This window comes from Kryptolebias marmoratus, linkage group LG3 (assembly GCF_001649575.2).
Source record: "Kryptolebias marmoratus isolate JLee-2015 linkage group LG3, ASM164957v2, whole genome shotgun sequence".
NCBI lineage: Eukaryota > Metazoa > Chordata > Actinopteri > Cyprinodontiformes > Rivulidae > Kryptolebias > Kryptolebias marmoratus.
Window position 1 is genome coordinate 4150095 of NC_051432.1, and position 21515 is coordinate 4171609.

Below are 21515 nucleotides of genomic sequence, written 5' to 3' on the forward strand. Positions count from 1 at the left end.
AATCTATATGAGCTCTCCATGTTAACTTTTCATCAATGATGACACCCAGAAACTTCACCTCACTGACTCTACAGATTTCAACTTTAAACGTACCATTGACAGTTCTCTTTTTATTACTGAATATCATATAATTAGTTTTATCTATATTTAACGATAATTTATTAACTTTAAACCAAGTTTGTATTTTTACAAATTCCGTCTGCATCATCTCCAACATCTGTTCTATGTCTTCACCCAAACAAATAAATGTAGTGTCATCAGCAAATAAAACACATTTAAGCAACCCCGACACATTCACCAAGTCATTCACATATAAAATAAATAACTTTGGTCCAAGAACAGAACCCTGAGGAACCCCACATGTGATACCACAGAGTTCAGATCTTATATCATTTATTTGGACAAACTGTTTCCTGTTTGATAAATAACTTGATACCCACTGTAGTACTGGGCCTCTTATGCCATATTTATTCAATTTTTCAAGGAGAATATTGTGATCAATGGTGTCGAATGCCTTCTTTAAATCCACATAAATACTGACACAGCACTGTTTTTGATCAACAGCAGTTGTTATTTGTTCTATTAAGTCCATTAGAGCCATTGATGTAGATTTATTTGCTCTAAAACCATATTGATTGTTATTTAAAATATTTTGTTTATCAATGAACTGGTCTAATCTGGTCACAAACAGTTTTTCCAAAATTTTTGAAAACTGTGGTAACAGGGATATTGGTCTGTAGTTTGTAAACATACATTTTTCACCACTCTTGTAGAGAGGAATTACTTTAGCTGTCTTCATATTATCTGGAAATATTCCAGTTGAAAATGATAAATTACATATATATGTAAACGGCTCAATAACACAACCCATTATTTCCTTCACAAACATCATGTCCATGTCAACCCAGTCTTTAGATCTTTTGTTTGCAAAATTTTTTACAATATTCATAATTTCTTCTTTGTCAGTTCCATCAAGAAAAATACTTTCTGTACAACCCATCACTGTATGACTTACAGTCTTGACTATTGGTATTTTAGCTGCAAGACTTGGGCCAACATTCACAAAATAATTATTAAATTCATTTACAATTTCATGCTGATCATATATTTCATTATCATCTTTAACAAAATATTGTGAAATACCTGATTTTGCTTTATTTTTCAAAACACTATTCATTATTTGCCATGTTGCCTTCATATCACTTTTACTTTTGTCTAATAAATCACTGTAATATTCTTTCTTATGCTTTCTTATAATCCATACTAGCTTGTTTTTATATTTCTTGTATTTATCTTCCGATTCTTTTGTTCTTAATTTCAGGAAGCATGAATACAAGTTATTCTTTTTTTTGCAAGCATTTCTCAACCCTTTTGTCATCCATGGTTTGTCAACGTCTCTCTTTGTGTAATTGTTTTGTACACAATTCTTTTCATATAAAGCACCCAAGATATTCATGAAAATATCATATGCTTTGTTTACATCATTAACATATACATCCTTCCAGTTTTGTTTTCCCAAATCATTCTTTAATTTATCCAAAGCCTTTTTTGATGTATTTATTATTTTTTTCTTGATTGTCACTGCTTTTGTATTATATTGATCATTTTTATAAATCATGAAAACGGGTAAATGATCACTTACATCAGTTGTTAAAATACCACCAATCACTTCTCCATTTGTTATGTTTGTAAAAATGTTGTCAATTATTGTTGCACTATGAGTTGTGATTCTGGTAGGTTTTAATATCAGGGGATAAAGATTTAAACTGTGCATTGAATTTATAAATGTACCAATATTATTTGAGTCTGTTTTATTCCCAAGGTCAATATTAAAGTCACCACACAAAATAACTGTTTTGTTACAACTCCCCACAAAGATGTTCATAATTTTATCTGTGAATAGCTCTATGTTTGATTCTGGTGATCGATATACACAACTAATTATTATGTTTTTAGAATTCTTATTTATTATTTCAATTGTTACTATTTCCATTATATTATCCATAATCAATGACATTTTATTAATTATTTTACATTTGATTTCCTTATTAACAAGTAGAGCGACTCCACCACCCCTTTTATTGCTTCTGTTCTTGTAATATAATTCATACCCCTCAATGTGAATATTATTTATATATGAATCATTAAGCCATGTCTCTGAAAGTGCTATTATTGAAAAAGTTCTGTTTAACTGTTTTAAATAATCTGTTATTTTTGATAAATTTGCGTTTATACTTCTACTATTGAAGTGGATAATAGAAAGACCTCCGTTTGTTGTAATGATATTCTTAAATTGCTCTTCATTATAATATTCAGAGTCGTTAACTACAGGAAAGAATTCTGGATCAACCACATCATCTAAACTATAAACCTTTGACTCCAAGTTTTCATATGTTGTCATATTTTTGGATATATTGCATTTTCCGTTTTATTGTTAATTCATTTTTACCAAGTTATTTCAGCTATTTAAATTTGTGGTTTGTCTCCTCTTTAACTCATTTAAATACTTCCAAATCTTTAAGTTCTTTAACCATTCTGGCCTGTGTTCCTTCCTTTATTTTGATCCAGATGTTTCCGTTCCGTGTCCAAGTAGCAGCTAATTTTTTTTGTTTTTTCAGCAACCTTGCCTCTCTTGCAATGGTTCCATTTTTTTTAGTTAAATGTTCATTTATGTAGACATTTGTTCCCTTCAGTTTTCTTGCTTGTATAATTAAATTATTTCTTGATTTCCTGCTGATGAATCTGATAACTATAGATGGTTTGATTTTATCAGATTTGTTAGGCAAGGTGTGACAGATGGAGATGTCATCATGTTTGATGTCAATGTGTTTGTTTTGTAAAAAAGTCACAACCTGTTGCTCCAGGGTGAGCAGTTCTTCCTGTGGAGAATCTTCTGTAGTGTTTATGTTAGCAGCCGCTCTTGCATAGGTCCTGTGTTTGATATCCAGTCCAGTAATGACCAAATCATCACGTCTAGTATAGACGTTTTGCTTTGTAAAACACTGCCTGTCAGTTAAAATTGCGATTTAATAGCTAATTGAATAAATGTAAAAAGCATGTCAAAACATATAATTAATCTATGTTTAACAGGTAGATATTGTAAATTGATGTAAACTTCAGTGTCCTGACAGGTAATGAACAGGCGGTGTGGGTGGCTTTTATTTTGAAATCCAACCGGATGCGGAGTGTTTATTCCGTCACTCTTGATAAAGGTCCGAGCTGGAGGAGGCTGCACAGTCAGTCAGTCTCTGCGCTTCGCTCGCATCATACCAGGCAGTGAGCTATGTGACAGAGTGACTGCAGCTTTATCCCGAACCCGGTCCCCCAACTCAGGATGGACCAGAGGCGAGCTGAGTCCGAGCTAATAACCGACCCCGGTCCGGTCACCTTGTACGGGGAATTCACGCTGAACAATAGCCGAAAAGTCAGGTGTTCCGTAAACCTGACCGAGAGGGACCTGGTCGTCCAGAGGCTAACGTCGGCACCTGTCGGACGGAACAAGGTGGTTCTGAGTCTGAAGGACTGCGTCGGCTGCCGGGCTTACAGGGGAGACGACAACAAGGCGGACCGGTCGGCGTACTTCGCAGCCTACTTCTACCCGCTGAAACGCCGCTGGATGTACTCCGGAGTGTCGCGGCAGAGAGTGGAGCAGTGCTTCCGGCTCTCCGCGCTGCAGGACCCGCTCGCTAACCTGGAGGAGGCAGAGAAGTGGGCTCGCGCCGTTCGAGAACGCTCTGCCCGGCAACAAGCCCTCAGAGACGGTGAGTGTTGGTTAGCAACCAGGGGGGAACCCTCACGGTGGCTCCTCGGGTTTAAGTTCAGCTGAGAGGGACCGTCATTCAGCGGGAGCTCTACGAAGCACCCCGAGAAGAATTAAATGACTTTCCTGTCCCATTATAATGTCAACAAAAACTAGAAAACTTCTGAAGAGATTTCTAATCTCAAGCTGACAGAATTCTGATTTGAATGGAGGGTGTAAAGAGAACAAAAATCAAATGAAAGGTGCTGCCAATGGCTCATTAGGGTCACCATGGTAACCACACACCTGTCTGTCACTCCCTGACAATAAACCTAAGAAACGGACTGAAAAGGTAAACTCAAATGGCTGTGCAAAAACTATAAGTTGTACCTCCAAAATATTTTTAAACTTCGAGCAGCAAAGAACTTTTATTGTCACAAGGGATTTTTTTATTTTATTTATATTTTTATGTTTCTGCAGTGTTTTATGTTGGAGGCGTTGAAGTTAAATACATCCTTCATTTCTAGTTTTAAAGAGGATATTTAGAAAAAAAAAAAAACTAGTTTGTGGAAGACTGGGTGTGTACTCTAAGGGAAGTTGAAGGAAAAACTGAGTGACACACTGAGCGTAAGAAGACAAAAATATCTACGTTTGAAAGTGTATATACTAAAAAAAGTTGTGGGGGTAAGAGTATAAGAGTTTGTTGGCAGAAGATTGAACTGTCAGTTAAAACATTTTGCTGAAAAATCTTCAAAAATCATAAAATCCCTGAATTTGTGTAAACAACGCCCCCCCAAAAAACTAAAATATATCAAAATGACAGTTCAGTCATGTATAGTCCAACGTTCTGTAACATGTTCAAACTTTGGTGTTTGGTGTATGAAGTAAGTCGGAGCTATTTTCCACCTTTCTGGAAAATCTCATTGTTGTCTATCAGTAAATTTATCCTTTTTTTTTTTTTTTTTTTTTTTTTTTTTTTTTTTTTGTGAATTTTGTCTACATTGTATGACGTTTAGCAACCAAAAGTCATGGCACACTAATCCTGATCGATTTGCTTTTATTTTTTCTTTTGCCAAAGCTTTGGGGTGTGGAAATGGACCGAAGTTGTGATGAAAAGCCAACAGAATAGAAAAGGGGGTGCTTCAGTGCTTTGATATTAGATCCTTAATAATTATAAAGGTGTACTGTAAGCACAGTTCAAGGCTAAACATGTTGCTTATCATGTATCCCAAGAACCACTGTACTGACTTTAAACTTTTTATCATATTGTACAAAAAGCAACTTTTATTCACACTTGGAGTTATTTATGACTTTCTCAATCCATTTATGGGTCATTGTGTCTGAGTTGTTAAAAAGACACAAAATGGCACAAAGCTCAAAAGACTTGGAGACTCTGGACCTAGTATCAGTGTGTCCTGCAGGTGTGTTTTTACCTGCGTAACAAAATGAAATTTAAGACGTTATGATTTGGCACTGAAATAAAAAATAAATTAAACCTTATATGTTTAGGGAATAATTTGCCGCTCTTTCTTACACGACTAAATAACCGATTGTTTGTATCTTGTGGCATTTCCTTTCAGACATTATCTTGTTGATGTAATTATTTCTTTGACTGAACTGGTTCCTCACCGCTTATGAGCTGAGCTTTTGTTACCTTCTCATTAAATAAATTAAACACCATGGCAGGCCCGAGGCAGAACCAAACCTGAAAAGTCGAGCTCTTTTTATTGTAAAGAAGCAATAAAACGATGACAGTAATATAGAGATGCTGACTTTATGTCAAGAGTTCGAGTATCGTCTTAGATTGTGGTTTATCTGATTTGTCTTTACCTTTCAACCCACTTCTCACATGAATAAAACAAAGCCACCGATGTGGTGTGGAGTCATGTTTCCATCTACAGTGAACCTGGATAAACCTGGAGAAACATCCTGTACCTTGACTTCAGGTAATGGACTCAGACCTGATAGCTTCAGTAGAAAACCCTTTAGAAGATAAACGATGAGAAAACGTCTCATAGAAATGTCAAATTATAAACTAACCATTGTTGACACACATAAAATGACAACAAAAAAAAAACCCAAACCACTTCTTTCCCCCACAAACGCTCTCTTTCACACAGCCACAGTGTTCGGTAGCACACTGTGACCCACTTACCCTTCTCCCATTTGTACAAATGTTTTCTTAACGAGACCAAACATGCTGCTGTTCTGCACCGCCTCCGATTGTCAGAAGAAGAAAGGGGGGGACTTTGAGTACCTCAAGAGATTATTGTTGGCTTTGATGCATTTTGTGATTTGATTGCTGGAAGTGTAACCTGACGCTGAGACTGAACGAGTTCACTGCCTTGGGACAGAGACGTGAACACGAATGTCTCCAGTATTTGCTCTCCCATCACCCGTTTTATTCAGACTGGAGCCTTGTTTTTGTGCTAAAACAGCTGGAGTGTTTGGAGCGTTTTTTAAGAACATTGGTTGCTATAAGACCTTTTATATATTTCTGCAAATGTTCCAAAATTGGTAAAGTAGAACCTAATCAGATAAACATAAAAAAAATAAAGTCAAACTTGGCAACTTAATGTGAAGGACAATCCAGTCTTGCCTAACTGTAAGTGACCATATTACAAAAACCTTTGGGATTAGAAACTAATTAGAAGGTAAAATTAGAGTCAGGTGTTTTCAATTAGTGGGACGACCATCAAGCCTGAGTGAGCCTCTTGTCATTTGAAGGACAAAAATCTGCTTTAGGTCATTTTAAACATCGCTTACTGCTCAAACCATGTCAGGTTTTTGATGCAGATTCTGATCAGCTGTGGCGACTCGGGCTGATTGAAAACTCTGCTCCATTCATTAGAGTTTCCACGGGTAGGGGTGGTTGTTTTGATAAAGTACTTTTCTTTATCTGGCTGGAGTTGCTGAAATGACACGTTCAACTCTAATCCAAGAGCACCTTGGCTAATGCACACAGACTGTCGGTCCTGAGTACGTCTTTGTGTCTGTTTATCACTGGACAGATTTTAATGAAATTCTCAGATAATTATCATTTGGAGTACATCTACAACTGATTTACTTTTGGAGTCAACCAATTTCAAAAGGACTGCCACAGCTAATGTGCTATAATTCAGTCAGTTTTACAGATATTGAGCAACAATTTGACATGGCAGTGGCTGAGAGTCATTCACAACACATACTCTGGAAATCTTTAAATAATGCTATATACAATATTGTGAGATGTTGCTCCCAAAGTGGCTATAACTCCATCACTTCAACAGACGATGATGATAATTTAAACCCTTTCCAGGACAGGCAGTGGGGGATCTGCATTCCTTCAGGCTGCTTTTTTTTTTCTTTCTTTTCTTTTTTTTGTCAGATTAACTTGTTGCAGTATAGGGCTACGGTCTTGTAATCCTGAGGCTGTGGGTTTGAGCCCAGGTTGTGTCAGGAAGGGCGTCCAACGTAAAACAATTGCCAAGTCTTTTGTGCGAGTTTGCTCGCTGTGGTGACCCCTGCAGAAGAGGACGTCTAAAAAAAAAAAAACGTGTTGCAGTCTATTATGCTGACATTTTAAACGTTTGTCATCTTGACTATGGAAATCCTTACGGTACTGTTTTGTGTTTAGATATGCATTTTGGCACGTTTTGAACATTTCTTTTTGCCTGGGTCAAAACAGGAAGAAATAGTATTTTGTAAAAAGTAAAGTCTTATGCAATGTACACAACAATACATATGATTGTGTGTCTTAAATGTCACATGTATTGGGCTGGAAGATGGTAAGGTTACACCGGTCTACAGCGTAAAAATGCTACATTATAATCTATTCCATGTCGATGTGATGTAACCGTTGTGTTTTTGTTGTAGCATTCACCAACAACCTGTCTGTTCTTTAATGAGTCCGTAGTAATGTCCAAGTGTTCATCTTTTTAGCATTGAGCCATGGCCTCACACACCCATCTTATTCTTGCTAGTTGTGGAATGAATGACATCTAGAAAATGTTGGTGTTAACTCATTAGGCATCGTGGGACCGAACACAGCGCACAACTGGTACAGAAAAAACACTGTGTCGACGTTGCAGGTGCTCAAAAATGTACTCCAACAGCACAATATGTACGGAGCAGCAATCGTGAAAGAATGTCTTATTTATGCAGCACATTGGCCAAGAGCACAAAGGAATACACCACTGATACGCAGCTCCAATGACACAGATAAGAAAGACAAACAATAATAACAACTATTGTACAAAAAAATAATAATAATAAAGCACCCGCAGTGCCCACAGAGCATTTGCATGAGGTGGTGTAATGTTTCTGTTAGGTCACTGCTATGAAACTTTCATTTTCCTGCCGTTTATGTGACCTTTTTATAGTTGCTACGTTATGACTAATAAACCTGTGACAACCTGCTGGACAGCACACTATATAAGGTGTGCAAACAGGCAATGTTGTAATGCTATGCTGTAGAAATGTAAGGCAGATTTGCCAAATAAAATGAGGATTAAAGTTTAAAATGTTTCCCTATTATGTTATTACTCTACAATATTAATTAAGACAATGAGAATCATTACTTATAGGCTTGTAAAAAAGTTTGTGAATTGTATTAGGAGTTGACTTTTTTTTAAATATTATAGATTTTGTTTTTTAGTGGTTGTGAAAATGAAGCTGAATAGTCAAATTTAACCAAAACTTCAAAGCAGGAAAACGTAGCTATGAATCTAAGGCTATGTGATGAAGGGTCGCATTTCTGAGCACTTTCATGGTCACTGATGTTAATATGAAACCTGTTTCAAGCCGCAGGGTTTTTTAGGCATCTTTGGAATGTGGCAGTTTCATTTGGAGCAGTGTGCACTCAGTCAGTCATTACACCAGCACTAAAAAATTTCCTAATTGTGTTCAGGAGCGCTGCAGACAAGCCATTAGTCCAAATGAGGTCCGACCTCTTCATCGGGGCTCTCATTGACCTCCGGCCTACTCAGAATTATTCAGAAAGCATCCATTTCCTGCAGATCCATTGTCCCCTGACAGGTGAATGGATGCTGAAAACGTAACATGCAACCCCACATGCGGGTTTACAAACCACCTGATGGAGAGTGCACTCTTCGTTTCTTTCTGTGGTGTGATACAAAAAGCTTGTTATCTAAGGCTGACCAACCGTGTCTTTCCGATCTATTCATCAGTATTTGGTCTTCTTCAGTATAATGGAGCAAAACAAACAGCAGGTTTGTGTTTTTTTACCTGTTCAGAGAGACCAGTGTTGTTGTTCTCTCTCTTGGTGCTAACTTTGCTTTCTGCTGAGAGCATCTGCCTCCCAAGAGCGGAAGTGCAGAATATGGCTGCATGTCACTGTCAGCTTGTGGTTGATTTCTTTGTCTGAATACTGTTTTTTTTTTTTGTTTGTTTGTTTTGTTCTTTTAATACAATATGTGAGGTAACGCACGTACGTACAAGCCACTTCCTCTTTTACAGCTGGTTAGTAAAACGTGTCAGAACTTTACCTCCTGTAAATTCATTCCTGTTCTCATTTTTAAGTGACTCTTCAGGTAATTTTTATCTCTTTTTTTTTTTTTTTCCCTAAAGTGCGTTGATCCAGAGGCTGCCAGTGTAAAGATAAAATGTATTTGGGATTGTGACATTACCATAACTCAGGCTATGACAGCAGGCACAGAAGATAGAAGTATTGACCGAAGTAGCCACATATGGTTGTCAAATGGATTATTCTCTTGGCGGCTGCTCTCAAAATAATTTCAACTCATTATCAAGACAATAGATATTTTGAGGTTTAGGATTAGGGATGCACCAAATCTTGTTTTGTTGGCCGATGTCTTGATTACTAATTCTTGTACGGCTCCAACCTGCAGATAAAGATTTTAGCCAATTTAGTTTTCTGTCAGAGAACTGAAATTTACAAACATTTTTTCTATTTTCTGATAAAATGAAAAATTAATAATCTGTTGTATCAATTGGTGTAATCACTGGGATTTAGTTTGTTTCAAGTGTCTAATATCAAAGATTTCTGGGTAAATTGGAAATGTTCCTGCCTGTTCAGTAAAAAAAAAATAAAAAATAGAAAATCTTTTTTTATTTAAAAGCATCACCAAGTTACTGAACTTTCTGTCACTGGAAAGTTTAGAAATAATATCTTCCAGGTTATTATACCTGAGATATTTAAACAACAAAAAAATATATCTGCTCTATAAACTTCAATGTGGCACCTCAAATCTATTTAAAATAGGCTTCAGCTGTTGTTTTAAGTAATTAAGAACAAAACAAACTCTGGCTTAATGTTAGATATTAAGTCATTCCTTCTTTTTTTAAAGCTTTAGGGTAATTCAACAAGCTTCCTGCTCTTAATTATTATTAATTCTACATATTAAGAGCAAGTGTTTGAGTTGCTGTGCTGCATGCAGGTCTACAGTTTATAAAAAGGGTCAAATCTAAAGTGCTGTGACATTTTAAACTCTCTAACATCTTCTATTAGCGTTGAGCAGTTAGTGTGGTAATTGTCACAGATGTTTCTGTTTTTCTAGATGAAACACAGCCTACCTTGGCTGAAAGTCTCCAAGGCTGTGAGCATTTCCAAATCCACCGATCTCCCTGACAGATGGAAGTTAAAAAGCAAAAAGGGATCAAATGGAGCAACTTTTCTGTGATCCATTCTTTCTTCTGTCTGAAGTCTCCCTGTTCTCAGAGTACTTAAATGGAAACTCTCAGCAGACATACCTCTGAAGAAAACTGTTGTTTTTAGTCGTTTCTCCTCCTTTGGGGCTGCCTCTAACTTTGTTTTTAATCACCTTACAGATTTCACATACAGCTAAAGTCGAGCCTTAATCACTCAGTTGAAGCTTCCACAGAAACACGTGTTGTTGCTCGTGCAACATAGTGGCTTCGCTATTATGCGTTAATTGACTGGGAAAAATAGTTCAAAAATATTTTGTTTTAGACCAACTAGTTACTAGTTAAAGAATGGTGAGTTGGAAACTACTTAGTTCCTGTCACCATTACAACCCTAGTTGGAATATATTTGATCACATAAAAAATAAAAAATCAATAAGTAGGATTAATGTTTTTTGGTAGCACTGTCAACCCCTATCAGAGCTGGAGTATTATTTTGCTGAGTCATGCTGTGACATGCTGAGTAAGCCCTGGCAGTCTAACAGATTACTGAGTACAGTGTAAGTACAGTCAACATTCACATGCTATAAAAATCACAGCTCTTATGTTAATCTTCAAAATCAACAGAGGTAAATAAAAACTGTCTGTTTTAACCATTTAAATGAAGTTTCCTTTCGTTTTTAGACCAACAACATTGGATGAGTTTAATGCTCTAAGATCTATAAAGCTAAAGTAACCCAGTTTTTATATATAGCTATTTTTTAATTACCAGCACAGTTTGCACAATAATATATTTGGTTTTTAATTGTTGGTTGATTAAAACAAATGAAAATGTTTGCTTCTGCTATTTTTTTTTCAACATCTTTAACCATGTAACCACCAACAAATTAAAGTTAAATTAAAAGCACTTCACCCTTGAGAACATAAGTATTTTTTTCTTGCATTTAATAGAAATGCCTTCAACAAAAGATGATTTGCTTGTAATTAAAGCTACACAATATCAGAAAAACATGTGATTGTATCATTAAATTTTACAATGATGATGGCATCAGTTGTAGTACACACCCATTTTCCTCACATCTCCTCTCTGTGCAGTCATCCTGGTCATGTGATCGGCCAAATATATTACTGACATGCATAACAATAGCCTATGATTTATTGCAGTCCTTTGATAAAGTGCACATTGATGTTGCAATGATGATAAATTTTTATTGTATTGTGTAGCTTTATTGTAAATCCTCATGGGATGTAAAGGGGTTATTTGACACAATGAATCTGACAGACTTAATAAAACATTTATTATGCAGGCTGTTTGATTCAAACTGTGAAACCTGAGAGGCGTTTCTACCTCCTTACATTTTTTTTTTTGTGCCTGAATGATCACTAAACTCCTGATTCCTCCTCTCAGCCAGAGTTGTAAGCTTCCCTTTTTCTTTCTTTCTTTTTAGTTTTTCTAGCCAAAATTGTTTTTTTTCTTAGCTAAGGAACTCCCAAACCCCATGATTGCCAGTTTCTCCTGGACAGATGGTTGCTCTCCTGCTGTTCTCTTGACTCTCTGTCAGTATCATTCTTTCTGATTGGCCTTGGTTCTTGACATCGTCAATTAACTTAACAGGACTCCTGGGTTGCTATCACAGGATTATATCAGGTAGCAGTGTGTTGGTGCTGATGTCAGCAGAGTCTGATAACCAGCTCAGTTCACCACTATCAATGAACAGTCACTTCCTCTGGTCAAGACCGATAACCTGAGCTGAGTTGGACAGATCTATGTCCACAGATGTTCAGCTCTTATCAGCAGCACTGTGTCCATCCAGTGTCATTAGACCTGGGTATATATTCACCTGTATTAACCAGGACGGTGTGTGCAGCAGTGGTAGAAAACATACAGACCGTGGCAGTTTCACACAGGCTGCAAATAATTTGTGTCAGATTGTTTCTCCTAACTCGGCTTACTTAACTAATTGAACATTTGGAGACTTTTAGAGCAAAGATGGGCTCCATAAAGACCAAAAAATTGCTAATTTTAAGATATTTTAGGAAGCACAGTAAACGACCAACATCAACAGTCTTAATGACTTTTTTTCTTTTTGTTTTGAGTTGTTTGCTAATGTTCAAAATTACAGTTCAATAATTTAGTAAATAAATAAGGAGAGTGGAAAAAGAATTGAATATAAACAGAATATTAATTGATATGCTTGCAAGTTTATTGTATGGCAAGTGTTTATTTTTATATATATATATATATATATATATATATATATATATATATATATATTTTTTTTTTTTTTTTTTTTTTAATTTATTTTTTTTTAAAAACAGTTCAGCCACAGTAGGAGAACAAAGGTGACCTTAATCTTTCAATTTATTTAAAACTGATACTTCATTACAAAAAATACAAATTTATAAATCTATTCAAGTTTGTGATAATGATAATAAGAATAGATTACTATTAGGTTAAAAACAACTTTACTAAGTGCCGTTTCAGGGGACAACTTCAGTTCTTATGACCATTGGAGGTAATTTGCCTTATTTTTGTTCTCACTGATGCTACTGTGGCCATTTGTAGTCCTTTATAGCTGTATCTGTCTCATCTTTTTAAGCTTCTGCTTCAGAAAAGGGGATTTCTGGACTTAATAGACACTCCTTAGTGGTTTAAGGGGATGCGATTGGTCCATATGTAAACATACAATGATTGACTGAGCAAACTGAATGCTCTTCCAGCACCTGCACTATTAAAACTGAAGTCAAGTAGTTTAAGTAGTTTCTACTTCTCAGTCTGTCTGCGATGACATGCTTTTCTTTGAATGTGATGTTGCTGTTGCTTAGTGTCGACTAATTGTTGCACAGTTGCATCGTCCCTCTGGTGATATGAAAGCAAATGCATTGTCCTTTTATATTTGGCTTTATAGTGGAAATAATAGTCCCTTATATTCCTCTTAGAGTTGTTTGCTAAAGCACCTATTGTCTATATTAGGGAAGGATTTGGAGCATGTTGAAAAGCTGCCAAAGCTGTGAGATCATAGTATCATCTCTACAGCGCACTCTATCCATCAATGTTCTGATCTTAGGAATATCAGTTTAATCCTTTCAACCTTTCACACCATTTTCTTAATTTGGCAAAGCAATACAAACTGATTAAAATGTGCTCAGTAAAGTTATTTGGCCTAAATGTGCTGCTGCTTTTTTTTGTTTGTTTGTTTTTTTTCCAGTGCTACGTTTTTACATTGAGAAAGTTTGGTTGCACTCATCAGTAACTTGCAAAATTTGTTAAAAATAAATGTAAAAACAAATGTTATAAACTTGTGATTTTAGTGTAAAACTCTTACATCGGGTGAAACCATCAGACAAGGTAATACACGGATCACGGTTGGTTAGGCTACATTTATTGAGTCTATCGCTATTGTCACTCTTTAACTTATCTGCACAGGGAACTGTAAACCTTTCAGTTTGTTTCATCCTACTGTATACAATTGGTGATTTTCTTCGAGGTTTCCTGCTGTCTTGATCGCTTGCATAGTTTTGAACTTTATCAACTTCATTATTATGTAGGGGGGAAAAGCACTGTTTGTATAAATATCCTTATATATCCATGCTGTGGAGAGGCACTTTCAAACATTTACGCATTCAGTGATTCAAAAAGTCATAAAAGTATTATAAATTGATATTTGACATTCTCAGGAGGACCATTGATTCTTTTGAGTAGAAAACTCCAGGCCTCTTGAAGCCAGACAAGGTTATTAATTCATTACTACTGACTGAGACAGACATGCAGCTGAAGAATTATTATATAAAATGTTCTATTTTAATGCATTTTGAAGATGTCTCTATTTATATATTTTAAGAAAAAAGGTTTTCAGAAGTGGAGGCCTAAAAACACTAATTTGAGAACCATTGTTCCTAAAATCTGAAATAAGAGGGAAATGTGACAACTTCTTCCTCTGATATTGGATATAAACATTTTCTTTAGGTTTTATATTGGCTCTGATTCCTAAAAGATATAGGGGGCTGTCTGCAGGCAAGCAGCTTCATAACATTTGAGGCAGTCGTGGTTGACTTCTAACACTAGTCCTTTATTGTAACAACACAGGATGTTTTTCGAAGCTGGAACCTGCAGGAAAAATGTCTTTAAACAACTTATACTGCTGACTAACTTATGCTGTGAGGAGAAACGCTCTGTGCCCCAGAAATACTTTATTTTATGCAGTTCTTACAAAAATTCTGGTCTCTTTTCTTATATTTGGCTGTTGTCTGTAAAATGTATTAAAAAATACACGAAAAAGGACACCTTAACCACAGGGCAAAACAGTTCTTTTTAATAATTATTATAAATATCTTTGCTCTTAAACTTTGTCTTGGTCAATCTTAAAATGACGTGAGACCATATGTCAAATTTAGAGCCATCAAGAAGTTGTTTTAATCAATAAACCGACAGCAGTGTCCTACAGAGGCTCAGCTGGTGTCAGGTGTTGGACCAACTCCTGACAGAAGGTCGCTGCTGGAAATTTTTGAAGTGGGATGCACACAGGGTGTATTACAGCATGTTCAGGTTTAAATATGAATTGTTCAGTCATTTACAGATCAAAACTCTTGAGAGGGAAAGTTAAACTAGCTAAAAAAAAGCAGAAAATATCCTTTTAAAAAGAATAAATCTATTTCCTGATGGGCAGAATACTTGTAGAAATCTAATCCTAGCTCAGGATGGGGATATGTTGTTTTTACCTGTGTGTTTGTGGAGTTCAGGACGTAAGAGGAGCTGACACACAACTATAACATAATCTTGAGAAAACAAAATCTGATTTGAGATTAGACCCAGTGGAGAACAATAAGAGAAATATTCACAGTGACATGTTGCAGAGAAACTCTGCGCCTCCTCCAGCGGCTCTGCGACATCCTCCTGAGGTGATAGTGCTCCATTTTGGGGCGTGTGTGCGTTTATGTGTGTGTTTGAACATGATAAGTGTGAGTTATCTGCTAAAGCCTGCACCAAAAATAAATTGCTCGTCATGACGTTTCTTTCGAAAAAGAGTATCGCACCCTCCTGACTAGGTAAAAATGGAACTCGTTAGCTCCCAGTAAAACCACATTTTTTACTCTCGGGATTGGTCTTCTTGATTGTCTCAGTTAAAGAACAACTAGCAGGTTGCAGTTTGTAGGATCAGAGGCATGCATGTGTTCAGTCAGAGGGCAGTGAAAGCAGCAGTTCCCTCCCCGAGGTCTTCTCATCAGACATTTGCTGCGATGGGTCTTGATGTGTTGTTCAGAGCGCTGAATCAGTTTATCGTCCTTTCTGAAGCTCTGGGGCCTCACGCTGCGGCAGCGTTGTCTGAAATGACAGCGTTCTGCTTTACCATGACTTACAAAACACATTGAAACATCTAAATTACTGCAGGACATGATGGGTTGTTTTTTTTCTCTCACAAACTTATTGGTAAGAAACTTCAGCTGTATAACTCCAATCTAAATACAAGGTAACCCAGTGGCATACTGTTTTTCTGTCCTTTTGATGAACTACTGTAACAGTTCCCTTTTTTTTTTGTCACAGTCCACTGATTGTGCAACAATAGGCCAACAGTCATCAGCCATGCCATTTATGCACATGACATTCACCAATATGAACAATTTAAGAACCCATATCTGGAGCTGATGCAGTTTGAATAGTGAGGAAGTGTTGAGTTTGCTCAGCCAGTTTTGCTCATAAGTTTACGTATGGACCACTCTCATTCCCTTACATCGCTCAGGAGTCTCTACTGAGCCAAGGGAAGCAGGAGCCAATAAGGAGTATGAATGGCCACAGTATCACCAGTGAGAAAACTAAAAACAGGATTGTGAAATGGTCCCCTGTAATACTAACACAACTTGTGTGACAGGCTGCCTAAAACTTTGACTCAACACTGATTCACCTCTATAGATTAGGAGTCTGAATGACTCATACATAAGGCTTATAAAAGTTCTGGGCTGATGATCAGAGAAGAAGCAGTCCATCTCTCCCATAAAACACTTTCTTGCAGACTCTAAGAAATAGACGAGGTTTTGGTGTGTTATCCTTAATTCTTAAATCGACGTAAACGATGGTCACTATGGAAGCAGCAAGCTCACTCATGCTCCTGCTTGCTCCCTGGTACAAACAAGTGTCAGAGTATTTCTACATATCCACAAACAAGAAGAGGTTGCAAACTGCTTGTACATGAGAAGTGTATGTTTCTGGAGTGTTAACACTGGGTGAACACAGGCAGCCATTCCCACTGGACCACCTGGATGTGACTGCTTTCAGTAATTTCATTTTGTTGTCAAAGCACAATATAAAGCAATTTGAGATTTTGAGAAGCTTTTTTAACGTTATAAGCTTAAACTGTGAGTTCGTTTTCAAAAACACCAATATTAGAGTATAACTTTCACCAATAAATTAGTGTGTTCACCTTCTTACCGAAGCCTCTCCATTAACACCGAGGCCAAAAATACCCAAACATGATGAAAATAATTCAGCAGAGTAGTTTCATCCTCTCTCAGGGTTTCCCCCAGTGTGTTACAAGCCTGGTGGGCCGCCAGGCTTTGGTGACCCTGCCGCCAGGTTAAGCTCTGCTTGTTCATTATAAATACATAATTTTTTATACACGTTTCTTTTTTTTTTTTTTTTCCACCCGCTCCCCCAAAACCACTGCCTTATCTTCCTCACCGCGTGAGGGTGCGCGCACTAACAGTGACACAATCACGCTGTCACGTCATGCACCTTTTATAACTTGGCGCGGGTCGCACGTGTCGCACTCCATTCATAATGGCCGATTTTGGTGCTCTAACGGAGCTGGTTCACCTTTGTTTGCACTTTTTCATTAATGCTAATTTAATTTATTTGTAAATGTGACTTAAATTAGGATTCAAATTAGGTGCAAACAATTAGTATTTATTTTAATTGTATTTTTGTTTAAAAAAGTATTTCAAAAGTGCCTTTTTGTAAAACTGTACTTTTACAGTATATCACATAATAATTCGCCATATTTTCAACTTTAGTCTTTTTTTTTTTTNATTAGGATTCAAATTAGGTGCAAACAATTAGTATTTATTTTAATTGTATTTTTGTTTAAAAAAGTATTTCAAAAGGGTCTCTTCTCATGATTGCTTTCTGGATTTTCATCTGTCTGTTAAAAATGAATTCTGCACCAGCTTTATTTTTTTTTTTTTTTAACAAAATCATGGTCGGCCAAACAATTGGCCACCTACCACCGGGCTTAGCCTTTTTTCTGGGGGAAACTCTGCTCTCTGCTCGTCTGCCTTTTAATTTTAGCTTCACACCCATTCATCTCTTTATAACAAACATTAAGATTCTTTACAGACAGCTCTGGATTCACGATGCAGCGTGATTTCATTTCAAACCTCAGTGCCGTAAACTTTCTTTCTTCCTTCCTTAATTTAGATCTACAGAGGGCTAACCACCACCACCTCTTCCTCCTCCTCAGCCTTCCACACCCTTTGTGGTTCTGGCTCAGCAAAAATCTGCCTGTGTTTAAGCAGCTTCCACTTCTTGATTTACAAAAAAGCATCAGGAATTAGACTGACTTAATTTAAAATGTTGCTGCTGTCAAATTGTGTGAAATCATAAAAATAGCTGGAAGTTGAAATAAACAAACTCTGGTCTGCCATCAAACATGGAAATGGATCATTGCAGAAAGTCTGGTCTTAAACACAAGTTTTAATGGTTCCTAATATCTGAAAAGTTTAGTAACAGTTATATTTGTAAACACAAGTTATGATAAGATGTGAGAAAAAACAAAAAATCCACATTTTTAATCTATTTGAATAAATCTGTTCAACTTGTTAATTTTAACCTCACAATTTAATGAAAAATGTTAGAAAAATATAAAATATACAACATTTGTATTCATTTTCTTTATGCTAAAGTTTATAAAATATACTTTTTAGCTTTGAGTCAATTTGTGATTCTGTATCCTAATCTGTTTTATTAATAATTGTAGCTGTCAAAGAGCCTATCTTTAAGAAATAAAGAATAAGATTTCAGCCTTAATTAAAAAAAAAAATCAAGAACTAATGACAGATTTTTTTTGAATGAGTACATAAAATGTTTGATGCTGATTTTAAATAGTGATTGTCAACACATTGTTCTTACTCTCCTTATGTATGTTCAACAAAATTAAAAACTAAGTAACTATTACAATATAGAATATAAATATTCTTACAATATGTTAACTTGAACATCTGTAGTAATACTCGTTACATTTCTGTTTCTAAATAGAAGCAAATAAACCATGTGATTTGATTTTTTGTTTGTTTGTTTTAACACTAAATGTGTAAAACTGATTTTTTTTTTTGCTCGTACTTTCAGAATCTCATACCAGCCTATGCCTCATGGTAATGTTAAATTATATTTACCTGTCAGTAGTAGTTCAGGTGTTTACATGTCAGATTAACAGTTCTTGCCGAGTATCGTGGCAAACGGCTTCTTTTCCTACGTGGTGACCAAAGCTGCAAAAGTACAACTTGTTTTGACTATGTTGAAGTTTATAGTCTAAACAGACTGAACACCTACACATGGGGTTAAACGTGTCCGAGTTCTTCTTTACATTTCCATCCTCAGTCAAGTTATGCGGAGTGTGTCTGCACAAACTGAACTGTAGGACCGTTCTTGCTGACTGAGCCGCTCATCTTAGATTAATGACATTTTTTGCAACGTTCACAGCTTTTGAAAAGTTTGCAGCATCGTTTGGTAACAACAGGCGGGTAATGTTTTGTCCTTTCTTACTGCTGACGTGAAGGACGGACACAACACATAGATGTTTGAGCAAGTCATCACAGTGAGTCACATTTCTGAGAGTATCCTTGCAGAGTAATAAACTTTTATTCAAATAATCAATATGCAACATGATTTTAATTTTTTTAACCTAATATATTTCCACATCCTGAGCATTAGTAAAACATGTATACAGTGTAATGCAGGTCTCTCCAATTAAAAATATAAAACATTGAAATTCAGAAACCTATCTTTTCTTTTAATAGAATCAAGAACAAAAGACAAATAAAATCGGTACTTTTCTGTTTACAGTCAAATGCTCTAAGTGCCAGAAATCTCCTCAGAGTAAATGCACTCAAGAAACCCAAATGTGTTTTTCCCAGTTTTGGAGTTTTCCTTTTCATGCAGGCTGTTATTTCCTGTTGCAAATACTTCAGCAGTGATTTTACCATTAAGATCTGGGACAGTTCCCATGCCGTTGGCTTAAAGGGAGCAGAGGAGACATCTGTAATCATAGATCAAGTAAACACAGGCGGGATGCAGAGCTTTGTTGGGCGTTCGCTGTTATTTTTTCCATCTTCTTCATCTCTGCTTCTGTTCACGAGGATGGTGGTCGACTTGGATTGTTTTTTTTAGTACTGTCATCTGCTTTGTCACCTCATTCAGGATGAAAACAACAACTTTTTATTCCAACAAATAATTAAAAAAACATGGTAATTCTGCTGATGCATTTAAAATGTTAGTTTATCCAAACATTAAACTAGTGCATTTACATGGATGAATCACTTGGCAATCTTGTTCACATTGTCACACACACAAGACCATGACAACCAGTTCACCAATATATAACATATATTTGTTTAAAACTCCAGATTGGGCGAGTTTCTAAATGGATTTCCTGTGTGGTCCGTTGGACCCTTAATTAGACACGTCATACTTTGGCTCTCTGCCCCAAAACCTGGGCAGGACATGATGATGATGATTGAGGAGAAGGAAACCCAGAGTGGAAAGAGATGAGTCCAGTGATAATTTCCCCTGGAATGTCTTTTAAAAAAGGGAGGAGAGGCATGTAGGAAGTGGCATGACAATTTAGCCAGCAAGAGCTGTTGGATGTTTCTAGGAGCGATGGTGCGGGCACACACACACACACACACCCTTACAAAAGTTAGTGTTTTCTCCCAGTTAATTTGTGAGGGCAGCTTTGTGTGTTTCTATCAGGAGTTCAGATGGCTATCTTTGATAAATTGCATTTCTAGATCTCCCATATCATCATCACTTTTTAATTGTATTAAATTAAGTAATTGCACTGTAAATGGTATCAGTGAGTCAACACTAGTTCAGATGTAATTAGAACATTTATTATCCTAATGACAGTATATTTAACTACAATGTATTTGGTGTTTGTTGAGCTGAGCAGCAGCTGTGTGTGGCATTAAACTGTTTATTTTAGATGGATGTAGTTGACACATTGAGTCTGAACTGTCGGCACTTTCACAAAACACTTCAAGCTAGGACTTGGATGCATTCTGGCTGCTCCGGTGTGATTTCAGAATGGACTGAGGCAGCATCAGGGGCTTGAAGCCAACCCATCGCTGATACTCCTTTGGGCCGTCAAGCAAGGTACTAACAGCTGACATGTGGAAAGGTAAGCTGGCTTTGCAGCTCAAGGGTGTGATGACACAGTCTTTGCCACCACCTACACAAGGGATTTTAAAGCTTAAACAACAATAAAAAACAGATTTATCACAGAAGAGAAGATCAGTGATGTTGCACAGCAACTTTGCATTTAGTAAAGAAATTGGTTAACCACAAAAAGGATTATTAAGCTGAGTTTATCTGCTATGTTTTTAAAAATGTGGGAAACTCCCTTCTTACATTTAACGCATAGTGCTCCACATTACCGCAGCAGAGTTATGCTCTACACCCTTTTTGGTTCAACGACATTCATTTCTAAAAGCTAACATCTATGTGTGAAGTGGCCGAGATGATTAGTAATTTTATGAACAGTCAGAGACAACTTAAAGATGGACTGATTTAGTTTTCTGAGAGAAATGGGCCTGAAGGCACCTTGATGTGGGAACATTCTTCTCACCTGTGTCTCCGCATTCCTGAAGTATAAGTGCATCTCAGTCGTCATTAAAAATAACTGGTTTTAAACCAGAGCAATTGCGCTACAGTTGTTACTCAGACTTAAGTATTTGGTCACACCTGACCACCGGCAGCTACAACAGCTTCCACTCTTCTTGGAAAGCTTTCCATAAGGTTTTGGAGTTCTTTGTGAGAATATGTTGCCCATTCATTCTGTAGAGCACCTATGAGGTCAGGCACTAATGTTGGGCCAAATCAAATTTATTGACATGGCACATTAAATAGTGAGAAAATAACAGCAAACCACACAAGAACATACAAAGAAAGAAAAACTATATAAAAGAA

The 21515-nt window shown here is 36.5% G+C and overlaps 1 protein-coding gene across 1 annotated transcript in view; it reads left to right on the plus strand.

Moving 5' to 3' along the window:
* Nucleotides 1-3199: 3199 nt before the first annotated feature.
* The window catches only part of LOC108248787 (sphingosine kinase 1), a 55196-nt gene continuing 36880 nt past the window's right edge, over nucleotides 3200-21515 (plus strand). Inside the window, exon 1 of the mRNA XM_017437766.3 lies at nucleotides 3200-3761. Within this exon, the coding sequence (XP_017293255.1) occupies nucleotides 3335-3761 (427 nt within the window). The 5' untranslated portion in view covers nucleotides 3200-3334. The remainder of the gene's footprint in view (nucleotides 3762-21515) is intronic.